General features: G+C 35.0%; 1 protein-coding gene across 1 annotated transcript in view; it reads left to right on the top strand.

Moving 5' to 3' along the window:
• LIG6 (DNA LIGASE 6) overlaps positions 1-22,761 on the top strand; it is an 83,665-nt gene that overhangs the window by 33,731 nt on the left and 27,173 nt on the right. Inside the window, exons 9-13 of the mRNA XM_090013151.1 lie at positions 1,803-1,900; positions 2,001-2,066; positions 3,491-3,650; positions 4,871-4,978; positions 5,388-5,437. Coding sequence (XP_089869277.1) covers positions 1,803-1,900; positions 2,001-2,066; positions 3,491-3,650; positions 4,871-4,978; positions 5,388-5,437 — 482 coding nt within the window. The remainder of the gene's footprint in view (positions 1-1,802; positions 1,901-2,000; positions 2,067-3,490; positions 3,651-4,870; positions 4,979-5,387; positions 5,438-22,761) is intronic.

The raw sequence follows: 22,761 nt of genomic DNA, 5'->3' as shown, positions 1-22,761 counted from the left end.
GTTACTTTTTGTGACAAATATCTATAGTGGTAAATCAATATGCAAAGTTGGATCAGTTCTTGCTATTTGTGGTTTTGAAGTTGCACATATTGGATGTGGTCATGTTTTCATGATACAGATATCTAACAAGGTGTAGTACATGCTTATGACTATCTTTTCATGATATTCACTAAGGACTTTGTTTTCCGGCAAATTTCTAGATTTTCTTTGAAAGAAAACAGAAGTTTACTAATGAGCAACCCTAGTGACGAGGTGTCATACAGGGAAGAGAATACAAAAGGTCAAGAAAAGACAAAAATCAAATGGGAGGAAAACTGAACAACCAACTTGTCTCAGAATCAGGCAATTTGAAGCTCACCCAAGTTGTCACCTCACACTAGAACAACAGATGAAAATACCCTCAAAATTCTGTGGTTATGTCCTAGTCAAATCATCCACCAAGTTTAAAGGAGCCACCACCTCCAAAACTTTACAACTTCTTTCCTCTCCTTATCATTTTCGTGGTTGAAAAGAGCGATCACAGATCCATCGGAGACCTGATGTCCCCTATGGTATCACTCTGAGACATCCTTAGCAATTGCTCAAAGAAGGCATACAAATCAAAAAGATGTCGAGTGGTCTCCACCTGGTTCCAGCAAAGAACACACCTAGAATCCATTTGCTTTGAATCCTCTTTAGATTCTTCTCCCCGTATCATCATTGCGGATCAGCCAGCCAAAGGCCTTATTCCCTTGGAGATGTCCCTTAACTCCATGTCAAACAAGAGGGAAAGGCACAATATGAAGCGGCTGAAGAGAAAAATAAGAAACTTTTAACAGGCAAAGTACTATCAAGCGATATCTTCCAACATTAGTTACTGGCCCCTTGACAAGGTTTCAGTGGTAATATTAGTTGCCGCATCTCCCGCTGCACTTGAAGTTCACTATCACATAAGTGTCTTGTAGTCCCAACCAGATGAGGACGACCAACAGTCAGCCACATGGGCCTCTTTGAACCCTCTGCTACTCAAAGACCCGAGAGAAGTAATCAATCAAGGGATGAGACAGGCCCAAGGAACCACACAAAAAGGGATTAAACTATGTTCTCTTGATATTAGGATTTTGAAAAGGATAACTAAACTATTTTTTAGAGTATAAGCTTAAGTAGGTGTGCATGTGTTTGTGCTTGTCATGTTGTAATCTTGATTTCTTTCTTGACACTTTTTTGACGTAATGCTGTTTGCAGTTCCTTTCATATTATGTTGTTTCTATCAAGTAGGCAATGACAAAAGGTCACCATTGCTATCCTTTCTCTTGTCATAATAATAAAAGTAAAATATGATGTAAAAGGGATAATGTGTCATACGGTAACTTACAATACTTGTACTAAGAAGTTCCAATGTAATGTTAATCCTAAAACTAGTCTCCTAAGTGTTGTAACAGTCTTGTATTTTGCATGTTGTACATTACCATTGAGGTGTATTGTATGATACACCGACATATTGGAAGCACAAGTTGTTTATCTTTTTTAATATTTTGAGCAGCAACATTTGTGGATCTCTTAGGGGGTTTCAATCATTGATTGACATGAATTTATTTATTTTCATGTTGCTAATTTATTGACAATAATTTCTTTAAGCTCAATGTTATGAATTTTTTAACATTTCAAAACTCGTGAGGATGCCAATTTAGGGATGTCTGATAACTTCTTGCTACAAAAGCTTAATTAGCTTTGCTGAATCATCTTGGCAATGATTACTTATTTTCAGCTGATTTCATTTTGACAAATGCTTACTTTTTTTCTTTTAAATTTGAATTTGGTAGGATTTGCTTGTTCCTTCACTCATGAGCACAGGTATCCAGTTTTCTTCATCGACTCTTTCTATGATTCCTGGGACACCTATTAGACCAATGCTTGCCAAGTAAGCCACAAAGTTTGTGATTTTGTATTTCTCAATCGACATTGTAGACTTGAATTTATCTTATGGTTATACTAACATATTTTGATTACTTCCATGGCAGAGTTACTAATGGAGTTTCACAGGCATTGAAACGGTTTCAAGGAAGAGCTTTCTCTTGTGAATATAAGTGTGTTCCACTGTTTTTCCTTTCATTTGTTTTTTTTGCCAGTATTACCTATTCCTTTCTTAAACACATCCTGATCTTTAATAATTTGTTCTGGTGTGCTTCCAAGAACTCTTAATGAAACTGATAATCTAAGTTTGTGTTCGCTCTTTTTTCTGTAAAATTTTCTCATTTGGCGCATTTGTATTATTCTTTAACTTGATGGTTGAGGCTTCTACTTGCTACAGAATCTGTCTACTTGGACAACTTTAAGTACTTGTAGGATTTGGGATATTTGTTGATCTTTAGGGATCAACAGTTTATCATTTATTTGAGCATTATTGCTTACATTTTTCTACTTTTCATTTTTTTGATTGATACATTGATGCAGTGCCTTTTTTTCCTTTTAGAAAGGGCAAAAGATTGGTTGATTTCTTTATGGAAGTTTTCAAAGCAAAAATGAAGAGATTAATTTCTGCTAATATCCGCTGTATGTATTTCACATATTAGATGCGACCTAGTCCAAGTAACCCTCTTTCTTTTGGAGATATACTATTTTACCATTTCTTTTGATTCTCATATCCAAATTTGGATTTGCAAAATGAATTGTATTGTCATTTGCCTAAAAGGAAATGGCATTTGGATCATCCTTGATATACATTTTAAGATTTGGATGCTAATTGATACGAGTTTGTGTAAAGATAATATTGGAGTTGAAACGAGGAAGTTTATTCATGACTTATTGTTAGACATGTTTTTGCCTACAGCCTTGGAGAATTGGTTGACAAAACTTTTTTAATTAATCTTTCTTCTCAAGAGATATCAGATGAGTTTTCCAGCCACAATATAGATGAGAGGATGGTAAATATATAGATACACATGCAAGCAGCTCAAGTTTGGCTTCTTCTTTGCTTGTTTAAGTTTGGAAATAGGCTCTGCAGATGAGCTTCAACAACATTGGCCTTACTTTTGTTCAAGACCGAGAGGAACTCAATCGCATATGTATGTATTACTCAGTGAATCTGTGCTATTAGGCAGAAGCATTCTTAAGAATTCTCCTGCGTGAATACTAAACCCAGCCTAAATTCTGTCTAAATCCTCAGTTTTCAAAGTTGTAGAGCTCCTATGTTTCTGTAAACTAAGCTTGAGATCCTTGCTTCTTAAGCATGGTTCTTGACTAACTCCTGCTAATCAGAGAAGGTATTTGATTTTGTCCAAAATTTTCTGTTATATTTGTTGCTTCTTTTAGGTTTCACATTTTGTAGCTTCAAACTTTTACATGTTCATCTTGTTTATGGAATCTATGCGTGATTTTATTCCTGCTGTAATTATTTCTATGAGCATAGTACCTTATTGCACTACAATGCGATTGTCCTGCATGCTTCTGTCAAGCATTTGTTTGACCATATGCTAAGAGTTTCATGCATAATTTTACATATGCACTGTAGGTATGATGGACAGCGTGCTCAAATCCACAAATTAATGGATGGTTCCATAAAAGTCTTCTCTCGAAATGGGAAAGAAACAACTCCTAGATTCCCAGATTTGGTTAACATAATCAAAGAGTCATCTAAACCGACAGCAGAGACTTTCATTTTGGATGCAGAGGTGATAAGTTATGATGGCTGGAATGTTCTCATAGATCTAATCTTTTTTTTTGTTTCATTTGTTTAAAGACAAATTACTTTCTTGGTTGTTCGTCTTCTCACTCTTTCTGTTCAAGTTTCTTGTATAGTCATGGTTTTAAAAGGCTATAGTTGGGGCTTTTAGGCTTATGCCTTTATGCTCATGTGTGTGCTTCCCTCAAAAGGCTTAAGCCTCTTTGGTAGGTAAAGTGGTCTACACTTGTTACTCAAAAGAGGCTTAAGCCTCTGCGTGAATCTTGAGCCTCTATGAAAATGCTTAATCCTCTCAAAAGTTTCTTTATTGAAAGTCATGGTGTAATCTTGTTAATTGAGAAGTTTATTTTCACTTGAAATTAAAGTCCTCTAAAAACAAAAATTGTTGTTGTAAGCCCGAATTTGAGTATAAAAATTAGCTGTGTACATTATAATTAAAATAAACAAAATATATTTAGACTCTAGTTCAATAGATAATTCTTGTAACCATTGACAACTTTCATTCTTTTAGAAATTCGGCTAGACAGCTTCAATGCACTAACTAGAGTGAAGAAGCAAATAACCAAAGGATATTCATAATATTATTATTTTATATCAAGTAATTTTTTATTGACAAAGAACATAATTTCTTAGCTTTTCCAGTGTAATTATAAAATAGCATGGTTATTTAGTTTTATGTCCTAAAAAAATAAAAAAGAATTATAAAACTAAAAAAAGATGAAAATAAGTAAATGTAGAAGGCATAATTGATAAATAACAAAAATGTTCCCTCCAATTACACTACTGATCTCATTCTTTCGTTAATGACATTAACTTACAAGAATTCACTAATGTTGGGTTAAATTTCCATGTAAAAATCCTCCTGAATTTAATAATAACGTGTAATAGTGTCTAATCATTATGTTGACATGATAAATTCAAGAAATTTTGTTTTTAATAAAAAAATTGAAACGTTTAGGAGTGAGAGTCTAATGTTTGTTTGGTTTATTTTTATTTTTTTATTATATCTTATAGGTATAAACTATTTTTTAGTAATTATTTTTTAATATTTTAAAATTTCGCGCATTAAAAAAATTTGAGGCCCACAGCTTGTTTATAAACTTATTATACTTTCTGCCTTTAAAAATCTTGTGTATAGTCTGGTTTAAGAAGTGGAACTTTTGTACCTTGTGTATGGTCTGGTTTAAGAAGAGGAACTTTTGTTGCTAGGTAGTTGCAGTTGACAGGAAAAGTGGGAACAAGCTCATGCCCTTTCAGCAGTTGTGTTCACGAGAGAGTGGCGGCAGAGTTTCTTCAGTTAAGCTTGATAACATCAAGGTGGCTCCTCGGACTATGGAAGACAATTTGAGCAATATATGAGTTATTTTGTGATTGCATGTGAAATATGTTAGTATTTCCATTTATTATTTTATGTTTGAGTTGTTGCCCTTCAGCTTGGCTCAAACTCTTGCGAACTTGAGTAAGCCTCTGCTCAAGCAAGCCAAACCTGAACCAGGCTTTTGTTTAAAAGAAAAAAACAGTTATAATGAACCTTTGAGAGGTTTGGATTCTTACCTGCCACCTCTCCTATAGGGTAGGGTGTTTTTTTTTTGGTATGCAATCCTGATGCTATATACAGAAAGCCGAGCTTAGTCCAGCTTTTACTGAGCTTGCTTGAGCTCAGTAGCTGATCAAGCTGGCTCGGTAGATAAAATTGGATTTTATCTGATTTCTTCTTTTTTTATAGGTTGATATTTGTGCCCTTGTGTTCGACATCATGTTTGCAAATGGAGAACGGTAATCTCCTGCAATTGAACTTGGATTAATGTCAATTTCTTGAAAAGATTATCTGGGCTTGCTTTTCTTTTTGGCGAGTCCTACAGACGTAAATTTGGTTGGCTTTATGTCTAAAGTTGGTTGGCTTGTGTATTGAAATCTTGAACATATTTTATTGGCTATTTGGTGGGACAAGAAGGCGTTCATTTTTCTTTGTACTTGATTTTGCTTACGGGTTCTTCAAAGTTTTGCATAGGTTGAAAGCGGTTTGGTTATTTCGAGCATAGTCACCAATATCGTTTTCAGCAAGTTTCTTCTCTCTGTAGTTTTTAGAAAGTTGTTTTTCTTTGGAAAATATTAGAAGTTTTAAGAATTGAAAAACATAAAGAATAATAAAGGTAAGAAAGACAATAAGAAACATTTTTAAAATATAAAAGAAACAACAAATATAAATCATATACTAAAATATATAAGATCTTTTTTGAGAATTTTGGAATGATATTTTGAACATATCGTGATAATATTGGATGACCTTGAAATTCAATAAATATGCAATATTTTCAGAATATCACCAAGTTCGTTGACTGTGATTTGGTGCCATCTATTATTATTTAGTTATACCTTAAAAATGTGCAGTTTTCTTAGATACATCTTTAGGGTCCTTTTATCTGCATATTTGAGTTATCTGTGCTTGTATTTGAAGGAATCTATATTGGTTTAATTAACCATATTGGAGTATAAATGAGCCTAGGAGGCCTTAGTTTTGGGTTGCTGAGGCTTGACTTGGTAAACATAAGACCTGTTTGAATGCATTTCCTTTTTTTTTTGGATGCATTTCTGTTTTGAGAATTTTAACAAAAAAAGAAGAAGGCCAATATTGTTTCTTAGAGAAAAGGTTGTAACTGTTTTTATGACCAGTTAGTTCTGTAGAATCAACAAAAATTCAGTGAGCTTGCTGTAAGAAAACAAGTTCCTCCAAAGATGTTCACCAAATCATCAAAGTGGACACTCAAAAGAGTTCCACCAAAGCACCAAAGGAATACACAAAAGCCACACAATGGGTACACCAAATCCACCAAAGGTGGTTAACATAAGAATTAAAAAATAATATTTTATTGATAATGAACAAATGAAAGAAGCATACATAAGAGAGGGGGTTTCACCCCTATATATACATCTGCAACAGCCTCCATAGAGATGGTGGGAGATGTTAAAATGTAAACATGTAAATCGTGTAATATATTTTTATATATATATATAATATAATATTATATATATTTATTTTTATTTTTATTTCCTTTTTCTTTTATTTATTTTAGGGTTTTTTGGTATCTAGTTCAAATCGAACTAGAATACCTTAGTTAGGTCAAGTCTTAGTTAAGACTTGACCAAACTAAGAGCCGTTGGACTAGGTCCAACAACTCATAATAGACGACTCTTAGAGTCTCTCTCTCTCAACTCTCTCACTTGTGTATATATAGGGGTGCATCCCCCTCTTGTATTTTTCACTCAATGCTTCTTAAGCATTTTATCAATTTTCAATAAAGATTATTTCTATTTTATTTTTGTTCCCATTATACCCTTTTTAAGGGTTATGTTCAAGTGTCTCTCTAGACACTCTCTCTTACGGATCTAAGTACTCTTGTGGAAGATCCTTACTTCATTTCATGGTATCAGAGCAAGGTTCATCCTATATTGTGAAGATTTTTTGCCTCGTTTTTCGTGCCAAGCTTGCAAAGGTGTTTCATCACCTTGGTTGTGGCTCTTGAAGCTTCTTTTGAAGGACGAAGAGAAAGGAAGACTCGTTGCAACAAAAATATTGTGTTTGCTTTCTTCTACTCTCTCTTTCTTCTCTTTACTTTCTCTTTATTGTTTCTCTTCCTTATTTTATCTTCCTTGTAAGAGATGGATGACCCTGACAAAATCACCATCATACCTATGAAGCTAAAAGACACAAATTATGTGATGTGGGCTTTGATAATGAGGCGCCACATATGGGGAAAAGGGCTATGGGGGCATAGTAGATGGTTCTGATTCGGAACCTAAACTTGCTCTCACCAAAATGGAAGGTGACAAAGAGGTTCCTTTAACCGAAGGAGTGAAAAACAAAGCCTTAGCCAACTATGAGAAAAGTTGGAAGGAATGGAGGATAGGGCATGCTAAAATCATGTCATGATTAATCAATAGCGTTGACATCAAAAAATGCTCTAGTCTCTCCAAATTTGAGCATGCCGATAAGGCATGAGAAACAACAACAACAACAACAACAACTACGCCTTCATCCCAAAACAATTGGGGTCAGCGATATGAACCAAAAAAGAAATTCATTTTGGGTCTTCCACCTGAATCCTTTTCCTCCAATCATTTCTATCCAACGCCATGTCCTCGGTGAGGTTCAAAGCATTCATATCCTTTCCTATCATCTCCATCCAAGTCTTCCTAGGCCTACCCCGACCTCTTTTAACTAATGTATTTTCCCATTTCTCCAACCTTCTAACTGGAGCATCATTAGGCCTTCGCCGAATATGTCCAAACCACCGTAAACGATTCTCTCGCATCTTATTTTCAATGGGTGCAACACCTACCTTCTTACGTATCTCTTGGTTCCGAATCTTATCTTTTATTGTATTTCCACACATCCATCTAAGCATCCGCATCTCAGCTACACTCATTTTTTGAATATGATGTCTCTTGGCAGCCCAACATTCCGTACCATATAGTAAAGCGGGTCTAATAGTCGTCCTATAAAACTTTCCCTTCAACCGCAATGGCATTCTACGATCGCACAGCACTCCAGTAGCACTTTTCCATTTCATCCACCCAACCTTTATCCTATGATTTACATCTCCATCAATTTCTCCATACTTTTGAATGATGGATCCCAAATATTTGAAATAATCATTCACCGGTATATCTTGCTCACCAAGCTTCACTACACTCCCATCACTACTTCGTTGCTTACTAAACCGACATTCCATATATTCAGTCTTACTCTTACTCAACTTAAAACCTCTAGCTTCCAATGTCTGTCTCCATAATTCTAACTTAGCATTAACCCCAGCTTTAGACTCATCAATCAAAACAATATCATCAGCAAACAACATACACCACGGTACATTTTCTTGAATTGATCTCGTAAGCTCATCCATCACTATCGCAAATAGGAAAGGGCTTAAAGCAGATCCTTGATGTAACCCAACCGTTATCGGGAAATTGGTTGTCACCCCTCCACAAGTGCGGACATTGGTTACTACTCCTTCATACATATCTTTAATTATACTAATGTACTTGAGAGAAACACCTTTCTTCATCATTGTCCACCAGAGAACGTCCCTAGGTACTCTATCGTATGCCTTGTCTAAATCAATAAAAACCATATGCAAATCTTTGTTCCTCTCTCTATATCTTTCAATAAGTTGTCTAAGAAGATGTATAGCTTCCATAGTTGATCTTCCAGGCATAAAACCAAATTGATTCTCCGATATCATGACAACCTTCCTCAACCTAGACTCAATCACCCTCTCCCAAAGTTTCATAGTATGACTCATGAGTTTTATACCACGATAGTTTGTGCAATCTTGTATATCACCCTTATTCTTATATAAAGGCACCAAAGTACTCTTCCTCCACTCATTAGGCATCTTATTTGTTCGCCAAATCAAGTTAAAAAGATTTGTCAACCATTCTAAACCTTTATCTCCCAAGCATTTCCAAGCCTCGATAGGTATACCATCTGGGCCAACTGCCCTTCTTGATTTCATTTTCTTCAAAGCCTCTGCAATTTCTTTCTTTTGAATCTTGCGCATGAAGTCACGATTTATCTCATGAAAAGGAATGGAGAAGTCTCCAAGATCTTGAGCATGACTATCATTAAATAGCTTATCAAAATAATCTTTCCATCTCTCCTTAATCTCCTCATCTTTGACTAAAACCCTTTGCGTTTCATCTTTGATACATCTAACCATACCCAAATCCTTCGATTTCCCATCTCTCATCTTTGCAAGCCTATAAATATCCTTCTCGCCTTCTTTGGTATCCAACTTGTCATAAACCTCCTTATATACCTTAGCCCTCGCGTTTCGAACAACTTTTTTAGCTTCCTTCTTTGCTATCATATACTTCTCCAAATTCTCATTATCACGACTCTTACTTAGATTTCTATAACACTCTCTTTTAACCTTAATAGCTAATTTGACATCCTCGTTCCACCATGATGTATCCTTACCTAGTGGTGCACCGCCTTTAGACTCACCCAATACCTCCTTAGCTACTTTTCTCATACCACCCGCTATCTTATTCCACATTGATTCTGAATCCTCCTCGAGACACCAATCAACTTCCTTAACTACCTGCTCTACAAACATTCCTTGTTTAGCTCCTTTCAGTGCCCACCACTTAATTCTAGGATCTATCCTATGTCTATCCCTTTTGCTGCATTGTCTATCTCATGAGAATATCTCAAAAATATGTATTCTCTCAGAGATATTGCACATGCGTGCAATCTTCAAGAAAAAGTTAGATCAATGACCCAGAGTGACAAAACTATACGAGAATACTACAATGAATTGTTCAAACTTTGGGGAGAATTGACTATTTTAAAGCCAAAATGGCAGTTCCGAGGACATTGAGCTTCGTCAAAAGCAACTTGATATGGAGTATTTTTATCAATCTGTAAATGGTCTAAGACCGGAATTCGAGTCTACTAAATTGGCTCTTCTTCATCAGGGAAAAGTTTCTTCTATTGTTGATACTATAGAAGAACTAACTATGGAAGAAAACAGAATCAAGAAGAATACTCCAAAGTTTGAAGATGATTCCGTTCTAGCTGTATCTAGACCGGGTAATCATGTACGATCCTATAGACCACCTTATTTTAATCGACAAAATGGTGACTATGACAAAAAAAGAGTTATTTGCCACCATTGCCATGAACCAGGACACTATAGGCCCCAATGTTCTAAGCTTAAAGAGTTAAGAGAAAAGAGAGTTGCGACTGCTGGATCAGAGCTCAAAGATCAAAATGCCCCAGTTTCTATAGCACAACTAATGGAGATTCTACAACCTCTCATCAAATGAGCTTCTTTTTCATCAAAAGCTTCGACTAGGGTAGTTGCTTTATCTTTTTTCGATCCAGGTAACTTTCCTTGGCTCCTTGACTCTGGTGCTTCATTTCATGACTCCCAATGATAAAAGTTAATCCGAATGTATTAAAAATAAAACAAGTGTGTCGTAAGTTTTCACAGTTGATGGAACTTCTCTTGAAATAGAAGGAATAGGAAACTTTGAAAAGGTTCACAAAACAGAGAAATTTTTTATTCCAGAAGTTAGATATATTCCCAAATTAAATCTAAATCTTTTATCTGTTTCTCAAATATCTGACTGTGGTTGTAATGTCTCCTTTTCTTCTCATGGTTGTTGGGTACAGGATCACCGGAAAGCTGATTGGGGAAGGTCATAGAGAAGGAGAACTCTATCACATGGATTTTTTGAAAATGCCGAAGAATGCTTTTTGTTATAACATTCAGAAAATTGAGTTGGAGTTGTGACACAAAAGACTCTGTCATTCTCATATGACCAAAATCCAACACTTTCCAAATATAGAAAAATTTTGCAATTTTGAAAAATTTACTTGTAAAGATTTCTTGGCAAAATGAAAAGATTACCGTTTTAAGTTAGAACTTTTGTTTCCTCAAGACCACTTGAATTAGTACACTCTGATGTTTGGGGCAGTGTTTTAAAAGTCGCCGAGTCAACTCGTTTACTCGGCTGATTCGGCTCGGTTCGACCTTTCAGCGAGTCAACCTGGCAAGGCAAACTCGTTTTGCCAAAACTCGGGCTTGACTCGGCCGAGTTCTGGGATGTTTGAAATTTGATTTTTATTTCAGAATAAAAAAATTTGTTTCTTGCATCAATAAGGAATAATTAATTGGCTTGTATAATTTGATCAGTTGTCTTGAGAATTTCTTCTTTGATTTTGTTATGGATTTTCTCACACAGTATGTAACCCATACTTTCTCTCAAATATCTTTCTATTTTTCAAATTACTGAAATGGCTATAATGTTAATTTATTTTTTATGACTGAATAGGATCATGACTTTGAAAATAACTTGTCTTTAGCTATGTGTAGTTGGAAGTGTACACTACATGAGCAAGTTTCATGTGCTTGTTATACAAGAGATTCTTGAGCCTATAGCATGGCTGAATTTCTCTTACAAAGCACATTGGATATCCTTCATAGTTTCATCTCAAAAACTATAAGCCTCGGCCCCTCATTCTGCTGTTCCATATTGTCTTTTATTAGATGATTTCCTTGTGGGTCTATTCTGCATAATCAGATACTGTGGCCAATTTTTTCTGGCTGTCATCCTAATGCAGCTTAAAAGTGTAATTCTATATTGTACATGGTTACTTTTGATATGTGGGTATGTTTCATAAAGCACAAGTCCAATATTTTCTAAGCCAGGATCAAACTCTGATTTTGAAGTGGATTGGGCCTACAAAAGGTAGAACCTGGTGAACTGGTACAACATTTATGAGTTGGTCAGGTCTCATCAACTTCAGTACGACCAATCATGGACCATTTTAAAAAGTCCCAACTACAGACATATTTTGCTTAACATGAGCCCCTGTATATGAGTTTATCATCTCTTGTTTATTGAAAAACATGGCTTGAGACAAATTATATATTATTTTCTTTTAAAATCAAAAGTTAACAAAACCCGGTCCGAGTCACCGAGTTGACCCACCGAGTCACGAGTCAATAAAGAATGAGTCGAGTCCCGAGTCACGGGTTTTAAAACCTTGGTTTGGGGTCTTGCACCAATAATCTCTAAAGGTGAATTTGCCTACTATGTCATCTTTGTCGATGATTTTTTCAGACATACTTGGATTTATTTTCTTAAACATAAGTCTGAAGTATTTTCATACTTTTAGACATTTCATAATATGGTTAAAAATAAGATTCAAAATGACATTTCTATTTTTCGCACAGATTCAGGGGGAGAATTTTTGTCCAAAGACTTTAAAGATTATCTTAACTTACATGGCATTACGCATCAAATATCTTGCCCATATACCCCTCAACAAAACGGATTGACCGAACGTAAACATCGCCATATTATAGAAACCACTAGAACTCTATTAATAGCAAATCAAGTTCCAAAAGATTTTTGGGCAAAAGTTGCTCTAAGAGCTACTTATCTAATTAATTGAATGCCATCATCTTCTTTACAAAATACAACTCCAATTGAAAAACTTTTAAATCTCTCTCTAGATTACTCTAGGTTGAGAGTATTTGGATGAAAATGTTTTATATTTACGAAAAAAATGATAAACTCTCCCCTCGTGCGATTTCCTGTGCCTTTTTATGTTATGCTGAAAATTAAAAAGGATATAGGTGCTTTGATTCAAAAAAATATAAAATTATATGTATCCAGAAATGTATCCACAATGTTGGGGATACAATATTCAAGAGGAAGAGAGCCTAATCTTCCATGTGCACTTGATAAATATTCTGACATACCAACCAGAAGGTCCTCCCAAATCTCCAAGCCTCCAGGAAAGTTTGTGTCATACGAATCTTTTTCACTCACTGTCTATTACCATACCAGACATAGCACATGTTGTGCACACAACAAGTCAGTTTCAACATGCTCCCACATCTGTTCACATGGGAGCAGTTATGCGTATCATCTGATACATCAAGACTTCTCTTTTGAGAGGACTTTTCTTGTCTTCTACTTCCTCACTTGATTTAATTCCATACATGCTGATTGGGGAGGTGATCTCAACAACAGACACTCAACCACTGGTTTTTTTTGTTTTTTAGGAGAATCTTTGATATCGTAGAGATGCAAAAAACAGCAAAAGGTCTCTCTCTCATCCACCAAAGCCGAATATCGAGTCATGGCGACCACGACCATGAAAGTAGTTTGGCTCAGACGCCTGCTTGCCGATATGGGAGCTGAAGCGACACAAGCTTCACGTATGTGCTGCGACAACAAAAGTGCGATCTACATTGCGAGCAACCGAACATTTCATGAACACACCAAACATATCGAAATGGATTGCCACTACGTCCAAGAGGAATATCTACGTGGAACAATTGATCTGCCATATGTTACATCCGAATATCAGTTATCAGATTTCTTCACTAAGCCTCTTGCTACTCCAAGGTTTCACTTTCTCTTAGACAAACTTTCTCTCATTGTACCGTAAGTTTGAGGGGGAGTGTTAAAATGTAAACATGTAAATCGTGTAATATATTTATATATATATATATAATAATATAATATATTATTATATATATTTATTTATTTATTTGTATTTCCTTTTTCTTTTATTTATTTCAGGGCTTTTTAGTATCTAGTTCAAATCGAACTAGAATACCTTAGTTAGGTCAAGTCTTAGTTAAGACTTGACCAAACTAAGAGCCGTGACTCTAAATAGAGTCGTTGGAGCTAGTCCAACGACTCTTAGAGTCTTTCTCTCTCACTTGTGTATATATAGGGGTGCATCCCCCTCTTGTATTTTTCACTCAATGCTTCTTAAGCATTTTATCATTTTTCAATAAAGATTATTTCTATTTTATTTTTGTTCCCATTATACCCTTTTTAAGGGTTATGTTCAAGTCTCTCTAGACACTCTCACTTGCGGATCTAAGTACTTTTGTGGAAGATCCTCACTTCAGTCCAGGAGAGGCCCCAACAGCTCTAAATAGAATCGGTGGGCCTTTCTCAACGTCTCTTTGGTTTTGGACTAGTCAATATAATTGACTAGTTTGCTTCTAACCAAAAAATAAAAGAGACTAACTTAGTTACTAAAGCTAGTTATATATATATATATATATATATATATATATATATATATATATATATATATATATATATATATATATATATATATATATATATATATATATATATATATATATATATATATATATATATATATAACACTCCTCAAACTTACGGTTGGATAGCCAAAAGTTTGTCTAAGAGAAAGTGAAATCTAGGAGCAACGAGAGGTTTGGTGAAGAAATCTGCCAATTGATATTCAGAAGTGACATATGACCTATGTCACACGGACTCGGCTCCAAGGTCGCCGCACCAGCGTCGACACGCACCGACACGGGTGCGGACACGGGTGCGGCTCGGACTCGGTCAACCCGACCCTGGGTGTGGTCAACGCACCCAGGGTCATTTTGGTTCATTTTTTGATTTTTTTTTTATTTTTTTTTAATTTTCTGGGCTACTGTAAGGAAAAAACCCATCACAACTAAAAAACCTGTACACTTTCAAGTTTTAAGTACAGAATGGGCACAACTCAAGTTTTTGTGGTTTTTTCCTGTATGAAGAAAGTGAATTATTATAGTGTATGAAGAAAGTGCCCAAAAGTGAATTATTCCTGTATGAAGAAAGTGTACAGAATGCCTTCACAACTCATCACCTGTCCCCTAATGGGCACAACTTTGACCGAGTCTTATATATATATATATATTTTTTTTTAATATATATATATAGCCGAGTCCCCGTGTCCAAAATTTTTGAAATTGCGCCGCACCCGTGTCGCACCCGCACCCATGTGACATAGCATATGACAGATCAATAGTGTCATGTAGATACTCCACTCGTACATAGTGACAATCCATCTCTATGTGCTTAGTACGTTCTTGAAAGGTTCAGTTGTTGGCAATGTAGATGAAACTTTTATTGTCACAACATATTTGCGATGCTCTTGTAATCTGGACTCTCATGTTCACCAACAATCTTCTTAACCAGACCACTTTCATAGTGGTTGTAGCCATGACCCAATATTCTGCTTCAGTCGAAGAGAGAAAAACTTTTTGCTACTTCTTACACTTCTATGAGATCAACAAGTCACCTAAAAACACAAAAAAATCGCTGGTTGAGTGTCGGTTATTGGGTTCACCTCTCCAGTCATCTTTAATATAAGTAGTTAAATCTAATGATGAAGAAGCAACCAAAAAAAGTCTTTAAAAAATAGAAGTTTTGATATATCTAATAATACACAAAACTGCTCCCATATGAATAAAGGTGAGATCATGCTGAATCTGGCTTGTTGTGTGAACTGCATGCATTATGTCAGGTCTCGTAATTGAGAGATAAAATAATGCCCTGATAAGTTGTCTGTACGGTGTTGGATTTTCAAGTGGTTCTCCATCATCAATCCTCATTTTCACATTGATAACTTCGGGAGTGTGAACCTTCTTATCATTTGAGATACCAGACTTAGCAACAATATCTAGAGCAAATTTAGATTGAGTCAGCAGATAACATCTAGAATAATAAGCAACTTCTATACGAAGAAAATATTTAAAAAACCACAAATAAGTCATTTCAAAATGTGTTTTGATAAGTTTCTTAATGTGTTCTACTCCCTGTTTGTCCCTTCCTGTGATGATCATGTCGCCCACGTAGAAAAAATAATACCTGCATTAGAAATCTTAACAAACGAAGTTGTGTTAATCAGACAAGATTGAAATCCAACATCAAGCATAACTTGACTAAACCGATCATACGAAGCCTTTGGGTCTTGTTTAAGACCATACAAAGCTTTATTTAAATGAAGAGTCTTTCCTTTATGAATAATTATACCAAACGGTGCTTCCATATAGACTTCTTAAACCAATTTCTCATTAAGAAATACATTCTTAACATCCATTGGATATATAGGCTATTTCGTAGGCAAGGGCTACTAAGGTCCTAACTATGGTCATCCTAGCAATTGGGACAAAAAATTTCTCATAATCTATTCCATACTTTTGGGAATATCTCTTGACAACTAATTTGGCTTTGTACCTTTCAATAATTCCACCACTCTTGGTTTTTACCTTATATGCCCATTGACAACCTATGGGTTTCTTTTATAGGGGAATATCTTGGAGAATCTAAGTTTTTGCCTTTTCTAAGACATCTAATTATGCCCTCATGACTTTTGCCCATTCAGGATGTTCTTTTGCTTCAACATAGTTCGAGGATTCTATATAGGAATGTATTAACACAATGTAAGCTTGATACTTAGTGAAAAAGACTCGTAAGGCACAATTTTTTCAAGGGGTTTTGATACTGTAGATGACCTTCTAGTTTGTATTTCTACGTGGTTTTCATCGTTCATATATTTGTCAAGGGCACATGGATTTTCAAAATTGCTATGCCTAGAATATGGATACGCTTTTTATCCTTATGAGGTTGTTCTTCACTCATCTCATTATCATAAGATTTTTCTTCACTTATTATATCATTTTTGACTTCCTGATCTTCATCAAGATCACCATCACTAAACTTTGGAATTAGATCTAGCAAGAAAGAATACTCAGTTATTTCCTTAGGATTTTCAAATTCAATTTTTTTTCTAAGAAAGATACATTTCTTGAAACAAACAATTTTTTATTTTTAAAATCAAAGCATCTATAGCCTTTTTGGTTATTTGTATATCCCCAAAAGACAAAAGGAATAACATGGGGAGAAAGTTTATCATTTTTATCAGCGAAAACAAAACATTTACACCAAAAAACTCTTAATCTAAGATAATCAGGGATAAATTTAAAAAGTTTTTCAACTGGTAATACACTTTTCAATGAGGCAGATGACATTCTATTAATGAAATAAACCACAGTTAACGTGGCTTCAACCCGAAAATCTTTAGGTACTTGGTTTGAAATAAGCAAAGTTTTTTGTGATTTCTATAATATGCTTATGTTTTATTTTGGCTAAACCATTTTGTTGTTGAGTGTAGAGACAAGATTTTTGATGTGTGATACCATTTAATTCTGGGTAATCTTTAAATTCTTTTGATAAATTTTTTCCCCTTAATCAGTGCAAAAAATAGATATATCATTTTTAAACTTATTTTTGACCAAATTGTGAAATATTTGGAAGTAAAAAAAAATTTCAGATTTGTGTTTAAGGAAATAAATCCAAGTATGTCTCATCAACAAAGATTACATAATATGCAAACTCACTGTTAGATATAACAACTGCTGGGCCCTAAACATTCAAATGTATTAATTCAAGCGGTTGTGTAGAGACAAAGGTTCTTTCTTGAAATGAAAATCTATTCATTTTTGTCAAGAATACAATCTTTCAATGGGTTTTGCAAAAGAGGCTTCAACTTTTTCAAATCTTGAGTAGCACCCTTCTCAATGCACCGAAAATGTTTGAAAATAAGTTCCTCCAAAGATGTTCATCAAATCATCAAAGTGGACACTCAAAAGAGCTCCACCAAGCACCAAAGGAATACACAAAAGCCATACAATGAGCTTACACTTAACACAAGAATTAAAAAATAGTATTTTATTGATAATGAACCAATGCAAGAAGCATACATAAGAGAGAGGGTTTCACTCCTATATATACATAAGCAACAACCTCCATAGAGACGTTGGGAGAGGCCCCTACTGCTCTAAATAGCGCCGTTGGGTCTTTCCCAACGTCTCTTTGATTTTGGATTTTGACTAGTCAACATAGTTGACTAGTTTGTTTCTAACCAAAAAAACAAAAGACTAACCTATATATATACATTTTTAACACTTACTGCTACTGCTGCTGCTTTTTATTTTGTATGCATGTGTATTATGTGCATGCATTCATAACAAGCAATTAGGTTATAAGTTGGGCTTTCAATGCCAGAGGTCAATTCATTTGCATTACACACTCACAACCAACATCCTTGTTAGATTTTCAAAGTATGAAAGCAGTTGGTTGGGCTCGATTTCCTTCGTGGCTCATTAGGCTTGGATCATTTCTTGTAAAGAGTATTCTTAGGAGGTTTTTGAAAAATATTTTACATGGATGCAGATGCAGGTACTGGATACAATGTGGATTCTCTTGGTATGATACTGCAATTTTAAAAAATTAGGATTTGAGGACACTGCCATACATATATTATATATATATAATTATATAATAATAATATATTATTCATTGTTTTTTTAAAATTATATATACTTATAGGTATATTTTTATTGTGTCGGACACCGTTTCCAATGTGTCAGACAACGTGTCTATGTGCCGGATTTGTGTCATATGTCGTTATCAACTTGTCAGACATTGTCTTGACCGTCCCCTTTACGTGTCTGAATCTGTATCGCATCGTATCACGCACAATTCGCTCCTTGAGGGGCGTGTTTCTGTGACATAGCTTAAAAGGTATTTTTTCTTTGAAAAATCTCACAACTCATAAAAAATAAAAAAGTATAAAAATAATGAGAAAAAGATTATGAAGTAATAGTTCTAGTCATTTTAACATATAAGCAGGTTTTTTAAGGGCTTCAAAATCAACTACCCACAATGTATCAAAATTTAATGACTCAGAAAATCTTGTTCTTACATCAGCAAATTACAATTGGAGGCCTGATCCTTAGCGAACAAGCCATGCTGAGTACACCTATGCGGTCAGAGTGAGTTGATACAACTTGCGCCTGTGATTTCCAGCCCATTAGTTTCAATACCTTCATTAGTATCAAATGTTTAGCACCCCAACTCCCCACAACACACGTATGTGTGTGCATATATTTATATATTATAGTCACCTATTTTGTTCAAGGTATTTTCTCGGCAAGGGTATTTCTCGGGGAGATTTTCAAAAGTTGGAAAATCTCGGGGAGTTTTAAAAATACAAAAAATATGAAAATAATAAGAAATATAAGAAAATAATAGGTATTCTTGGAAAAGTATAACGAAATAACTTTGAAAAGATTTTAAAATACAACAAAAAACCCAAAAAATACAAAAAATGGGCTTAAATTATATAAAATCAGTTTTTTTCAAAAATATCGCTTTAATATCATGATACTTTTGTTCCTGGAAATATTTTGAAAATATTGCGATATTTTCCAGCATTATTGACTGTCCTGTATTTGCCAATAATATCGCGATATTTTCAAAATATTGGCGATATTGGTGACAGTGATATCTATATTTGTATCTATCTATATATCTATATACATACATACATACATTTATATATATGTGTGTGTGTGCATCTACTTGTTAAAACATATGTAATAATATGTAATAATACATATATATATATATAAATATAGATGTATATTCACCATAATACCCGATAGGGGTACTTGTTTTATTTCTTTTATTTTGCTGTTTTTTATTTTTGTTTTTTTATTTTTTAAAATGTATTTTGGATACCGAAAAGGGGCCCCACAATGGAGTCGTTGGGGCCCCCAACGGTCACAATTGTGACCGTTGGGGGCTCCCAACGACTCTATTGGGAGCCCCTTTGGTCTCCTTTTCTTATAAATAGGGGGAACTCCCCTTGTATGTGGTATTGCTCTTGAGAGCTCCTCTTCAATAATAGTGATATTATTTTTCATGTGTGTAGCCTTTTTTATAAGGCCCTTCGTATATCCCTTAGTGGATTTCCTCTCTTATGCTTGTTGCATTTGTCCGTGTGGGACATAGTGAATGCTTTAGCATTCTTGGATTCTTTCGTATATTTCATTACATGGTATAAGAGCCATACGATCTTCTAAGGTAAAATCGTGTATCTCTCTACTTCCTTTTTTTTTCTCACACCTCCATTTTGTAGCAATGGAAGTCAAGATCGATCTATCATTCAAGCTCAATGGGAAAAATTACATGATGTGGGCATCCGCAATGGAGAATAATCTCAAAGGTAAGAAGCTTTGGGGTTATGTAATGGGAACCGTTCCGGAACCCCAACTTAAGCTCACAAAGATGGAAGAAGATCAAGAGAAAGCACTTGAAGGCGATGCTCGTCTCAAGGCTATTGAAGATTATCATCACCAAATGGAAGATTGGGAGAGCAACCATGCAAAAATCCTAGCATGGTTTATGAATAATGTTGAACTTAAGGTATGTGCAAATATTGCAAAATTCCGCCGAGCAAATGAAGCTTGGTTTTTTATGAAAGGTATGTTTACCCAAAAGGATCTTGCAAGAGCTTATTTTTTGCAAGAAAAAGTGAGAACCACAAAACAAGGTGACATGAGCATACAAGACTATTATAGTGCTCTAAATACTTTGTGGGATGAATTGGCTCTTTTAGAGCCTAAATGGGTGTCTATGGAGGATGTGGTACTAAGACAAAAACAAATGGAATAAGATAGATTGTTTCAATTTTTATTTGGGCTTCGTCCCGAATTTGAACAAGTTAGATCCTCACTTCTCCATAGATGTACGTTTCCTCCCTTAGAAGAGGCTATTGCCGAGATTACTCAAGAAGAGACTAGGCATAATATGGGTAAAAGCATTGATGAAGTTCTTGCCGTATCTAAACCCGACAATCATGTCAAAACATACAAACCACCTCATTTTGGTAAGCAAGGGAGTGGTGGAAGAAAAATGATTATATGTCATCATTGTTATGAGCCGGGGCATATTAAACCCGTTTGCCCAAAGCTAAATAGAGCATTCAAGCCAAAGGTGGCTTCCGTTGAAGAATCATCCACCAAAGAAGATGAAGGCAAGAACGGGGATCTCAAAGATACTCTTGGACAAATTTCCTTGGCTCTCCAACAAATTTTAAAGGCTATTTCTTCCACCTCCGGTGCCGCTATTGCCTCATCATCACCTCCCGGTACGTACTCTTGGATTTTAGATTCCGGAGCTTCTTTTCACATGACTCCTCATGAAAATGCATTAACCAATGTGCACACCAATTCAAAAATATCTTGTGTCTCCACGACCGATGGAACTTTTCTCAAAATAAATGGTGTTGGAACTCTTGATTCTAAAAATGTTCAAAATTTTCTTGTTCTAAAAGTTAGAATAGTTCCAAAATTAAATCTTAACCTCTTTTCCGTTTCTCAAATAGCCGACCATGGATGTGAAATATCTTTCTCATCCCAAGGGTGCTTTGTGCAGGATCTCCGGTCCGGGAAGCGGATTGGGCAAGGCCATAGGAAGGGAGACCTTTATTTTATGGATAACTTAATGCTTTCCAAATACCTCATTTTGTACTTATGTCCAAGACAAAAATATTGAAACTTGGCATAAAAGACTTGGACATCCAAGTTACTCTAAAATGTATCTTTTTCCTTTTGGACACAAGTTTTGTAAAGAAAAAGATATCAATTGCAAAGATTGCATTTTTGGAAAAATGAAGTCTACTCCTTTTCCTATTAGAACCTTTGTGACAACCAGACCTTTTGAATTGGTGCATTCCGATGTTTGGGGACCATCTCCGGTTCTATCCAAAGGTGGTTATTCGTATTATGTTACTTTTATTGATGATTATACTAGATATGTATGGATTTATTTTCTTAATTTTAAATCGGAAGTTTTTAACTTCTTTAAAGAATTTCATGCAAAAGTTCAAAATCAATTTCAAAGTCAAATATCCATTCTTAGATCCGATTCGGGTGGAGAGTACTTATCAAATGATTTTCAATCATATCTAAAACAACATGGCATTTGTCATCAAAAATCTTGTCCAAGAACTCCTCAACAAAACGGTCTAGCGGAAAGAAAACATAGACATATTTTGGAAACCACTAGATCCTTACTCATTTCTAAAAATATTCCTAAAACCGTGTTAACCTCCACCTATTTAATCAATAGGATGCCATCTTCAAAATTGAACAATATCTCTCCTTATGAAAAACTTTTCAATATGACACCCGACTACAACCGTCTTCGTATTTTTGGGTGTAAATGCTTTGTTCTTTTACATAAAAGAGATAAATTGTCACCTAAAGCAATAGAATGTGTATTTTTAGGATATGGTGAAAATCAAAAGGGCTATAGATGCTTTGACCATAAAAACAATAAATTATTTGTCTCCAAAGATGTGACCTTTTTAGAAGATGAAAATAGATTTGAAATATTGGAAAAACCAAATGAAATTGATTATATGTTTATCAATGATCTTTTAGAAGATTCAAATGATGACTCTTTGAGTCATCCAGAAGTTTTAGAAAATTCTCATGATTCTCATGATAATGATGTATCACCAACTAATGGTGACAATCTCCAAGTTTACACTCGGCGTGAGGAAGCCCAACCTATTAGTGCTTTAGAAAAATTCTTGCGGCTTAATGAACCCCTAGAAGAAACCTCTCTTAGGCGTTCTTCTAGAACATCAATTCCACCTAATAGGTTTGTCTCATATGAAACTCTTTCACCTAACTATAGAGCTTGTCTAATAGCCTTGCATTCTTACTATGAACCTTTCCATTATAATCAAGCAAAAAATATACCTCATTGGGTTGAAGCAATGAAAGTTGAACTAGATGCTTTAAATAAGGCTAAAACTTGGGAAATAGTTCTTCTTCCTCCAAATAAGAAAGCTATAGGATGTCGATGGGTCTACAAAGTCAAAACTAAAAGTGATGGTTCCCTAG

Source organism: Nuphar pumila, chromosome 7 (genome assembly GCF_984573655.1).
Source record: "Nuphar pumila chromosome 7, dmNupPumi1.hap1.1, whole genome shotgun sequence".
Taxonomy (NCBI): Eukaryota; Viridiplantae; Streptophyta; class Magnoliopsida; order Nymphaeales; family Nymphaeaceae; genus Nuphar; species Nuphar pumila.
Note: the sequence above shows the minus strand (reverse complement) of the source record. Positions and strands in the feature narration are given on the sequence as shown.